Source organism: Doryrhamphus excisus, chromosome 10 (genome assembly GCF_030265055.1).
Source record: "Doryrhamphus excisus isolate RoL2022-K1 chromosome 10, RoL_Dexc_1.0, whole genome shotgun sequence".
Taxonomy (NCBI): domain Eukaryota; kingdom Metazoa; phylum Chordata; class Actinopteri; order Syngnathiformes; family Syngnathidae; genus Doryrhamphus; species Doryrhamphus excisus.
In genome coordinates this window covers 17,453,620-17,456,320 of record NC_080475.1, presented here as the reverse complement: position 1 = coordinate 17,456,320, position 2,701 = coordinate 17,453,620, and the positions used below count along the sequence as shown (strand labels likewise).

The window sequence follows — 2,701 nt, the reverse complement described above, 5'->3', positions numbered from 1 at the left end:
AGGGGGGCAATTATTTACACAAGAGGACGATAGTAAATTGTAACCAAGTGCGTAAAAGCGCACTTGAGTATAAATCCAGCCAAGTCCACTTGCTTCTTCTTTAAGGTGCAGACCCACTGCTCGGGTGTGTGTGTGGGGGGGGGGGGGCTCAAACAAACAGTTGGCAGCCAAAAGGAGCCGAGGTTATCCTTCCAGGGTCTCTTTTTAATAGGGCTCACACCCATGCGTAAAAGCGCACCTGTAGTTTAAACAATAAACACGACAGTGATCAGTACAGGTAATCATTTGTAAGCGAATGTCGGAACAAGTTCCCTCCAAGGTGCAGGTTCACTCCTCGCGGGGAGTGGAATGGAACAATTGGCAGACAAAAGGAAGAGGGATCCCTCCATATTCTTCTTTCAGTGGGGCAATCTGTTAGTGACATTAACCCCGAGCACATCTCCCAGGCTCATGAATAGACTTTAGGACTTCTCCGGGATCCCGCTGCATACGGAATGAGAGCCCCTTTACAACTTTTAATTACCTTTATAGCCGGAGTGAGGAATAGAAAGAAAGACAACAAAGCCATTGTCCCTGCCAGATGTAAAGAAGTCCCGCCAAACTTGACGCCAAAGATTCCAACTTCAAAATGTCAAAAAAATGGAATTAGTTTTGGCTTTTCTGTCAACGTGTGAACGGTTTGTGGTGAAATAGATTGTAGACACGAAAGTGTATTTTTGCACTATGATTTATTTAACAAACACCAGGCAATCGGCCGGTTTTTCTGTCGAAAACACAAACAAGAAGAAATATAAAACACAGCTTTGGTATAACAATCATTAACTGTACAAAACTAAACCTTTTGATAAAAAGTACTTTATAGTAAAACTCCTATAAATCATCTCTTCTGCATGTAGACATTATTTCTCGCCAAAATCCAAATGTTGGACTCGGTGATGAATTATTTCAACTGTGCCAGCTCAGGGCTCTGTGTTCCATAAAACGAAACAAACAATACAGCTGCTGCATCAACTCTGTCAGGGTGCTGAAGCGGAAAAGTCACGGGTTCGATCCTCGTCAAAGCTCTCCTTGTTCTCGTTTCATCCCAAAACCTGCCAATGAGCCGCTACCACGGACGCCACACAGCCTCGCCGCTGTCCGAGCCGGGGCTTACTCCCACCGGGCTGACCGCCTGGGATCCTCCGGAGAACGACGTCATCCCATGGACGGGTGACGCAGCAGCGGGCGCCGAAGGTCCGTTGACAGTCACCGGCAGCCCTGCGTTTGCGTACAGAGGAATAATAGGTGCTGCCGAGGCGGCTGCAAACGCGGGGTTCGGGATCAAGAAGGCAAACTGTCCATCGGATGCTGGGACCAGTTGGAAGCCGCCGAACACCTTGGGGGAGGCCGCTTCGGCTGGGCTGAGTTTGGAGGCCATGGCGGGGCTGACGGGCAGGCTGGAGGGGAGCTGCACATGGAGGGGCTGAACAAGGTGGGCCTGCTGAGGGGGGGCTTGCTGCTGCTGCTGCTGCTGCTGCGGGTAGTTTATGGCCATCATCTGACCCATGCAGCCGGACAAGTGGTTGAGCAGCCTCGACCTCACCTCCAAGTTCACCCCCTCGGAGGTGGACAGGAAGCGGGTGACTTCATTCATGCACTCGTTGAATCCTGCTCTGTACTTGCTCAGGACGGTGGCGTCGGGGGACAGAGCTGCTCCAAAGGAAGGAGGGAGTGGCGTTAGTGATGCATTCACTGTTAAATAGATAATAATATAATAAAATAATATCTTCCTGAACTTACCACTCATCTGGACGCGCTGCAGGTTCCTCAAGTGTTTCACAGTCATCTCCAGGATGTCTGCCTTCTCCAGCTTGGAGTGTCTGGAGCTCTGTGGAGGCAACATTTAAAGTCCAATGTCAATCCAATGTACATGAAACATTGAGCATTGGTGTTTAAACATATGTTTAAAGCATATTTACATCTTTCTTTAGTGCGTCTAGGATGAGCGTCTTGAGCTGACCAAGGCTTTCGTTGATTCTTGCTCTGCGCCTTTTCTCCATAATGGGCTTGGATGACTGAGAGGAAAAAAACACGGAGATAATTGTTAAGACACTTCCACAAGGATGACATCTCTACAATAAACACAAAAAGAAGGTGTGAGTTGCACGGAGGTGAGTGTCAATTACCTTTCTATGCTCGCTGGCGTTTTTTGGCTTGTCGGGTGTGTGGGATCCGTTTGCAGGGGCACCAGCCATCGGGGATCCTGTCTGCTTTTCCATAGTATCAGCTGGCATGATCGTGGTTGAAAATACGTAATCCTTTCAGGAAGAGATATAATCAAATGGTAAAAAATGAAGACGTAGGTCCACCAGAACAATCGTGTCCTGTTATCAGTATTGTGTAATCGTCTGGTTGCAACGGATTGCGTCTCCACTTGTGGCGTCGACACGCGCCACGGATCTACTTATAGGCGGCGCGCGTGCTCCCACTTCGTGTGAAACCCTCTCTGCATTCTTTCCCACACTCGCGTCGGCCAATGGCAGCGCGGGTTGGCCCAGTAGGCGCAGGGCTGGCTGCTGATTGGTCAACACCTCTGCGGGCCGTCAGTCACGCGCTGCTCAATCAGCCCGGCGGGGAAGAACAACAGAAGCAGGCCGAACGAATGTGAGGCAGGCAGGTCCTGCTTGCTGGGATCAGGAGGCGGCGATGATAAGCCCGGGGA

The 2,701-nt window shown here is 50.0% G+C and overlaps 1 protein-coding gene across 1 annotated transcript; it reads right to left on the bottom strand.

Moving 5' to 3' along the window:
* Positions 1–265: 265 nt before the first annotated feature.
* Positions 266–2,434, bottom strand: her9 (hairy-related 9). The gene is made up of 4 exons (XM_058084585.1): positions 2,166–2,434; positions 1,959–2,054; positions 1,780–1,867; positions 266–1,689 (listed from the first exon to the last, which is right to left on the bottom strand). Exons 1-4 carry the CDS (start codon positions 2,271–2,273, stop codon positions 1,106–1,108), a joined length of 876 nt encoding a protein of 291 aa, XP_057940568.1. The 5' UTR covers positions 2,274–2,434; the 3' UTR covers positions 266–1,105.
* Positions 2,435–2,701: the final 267 nt, after the last annotated feature.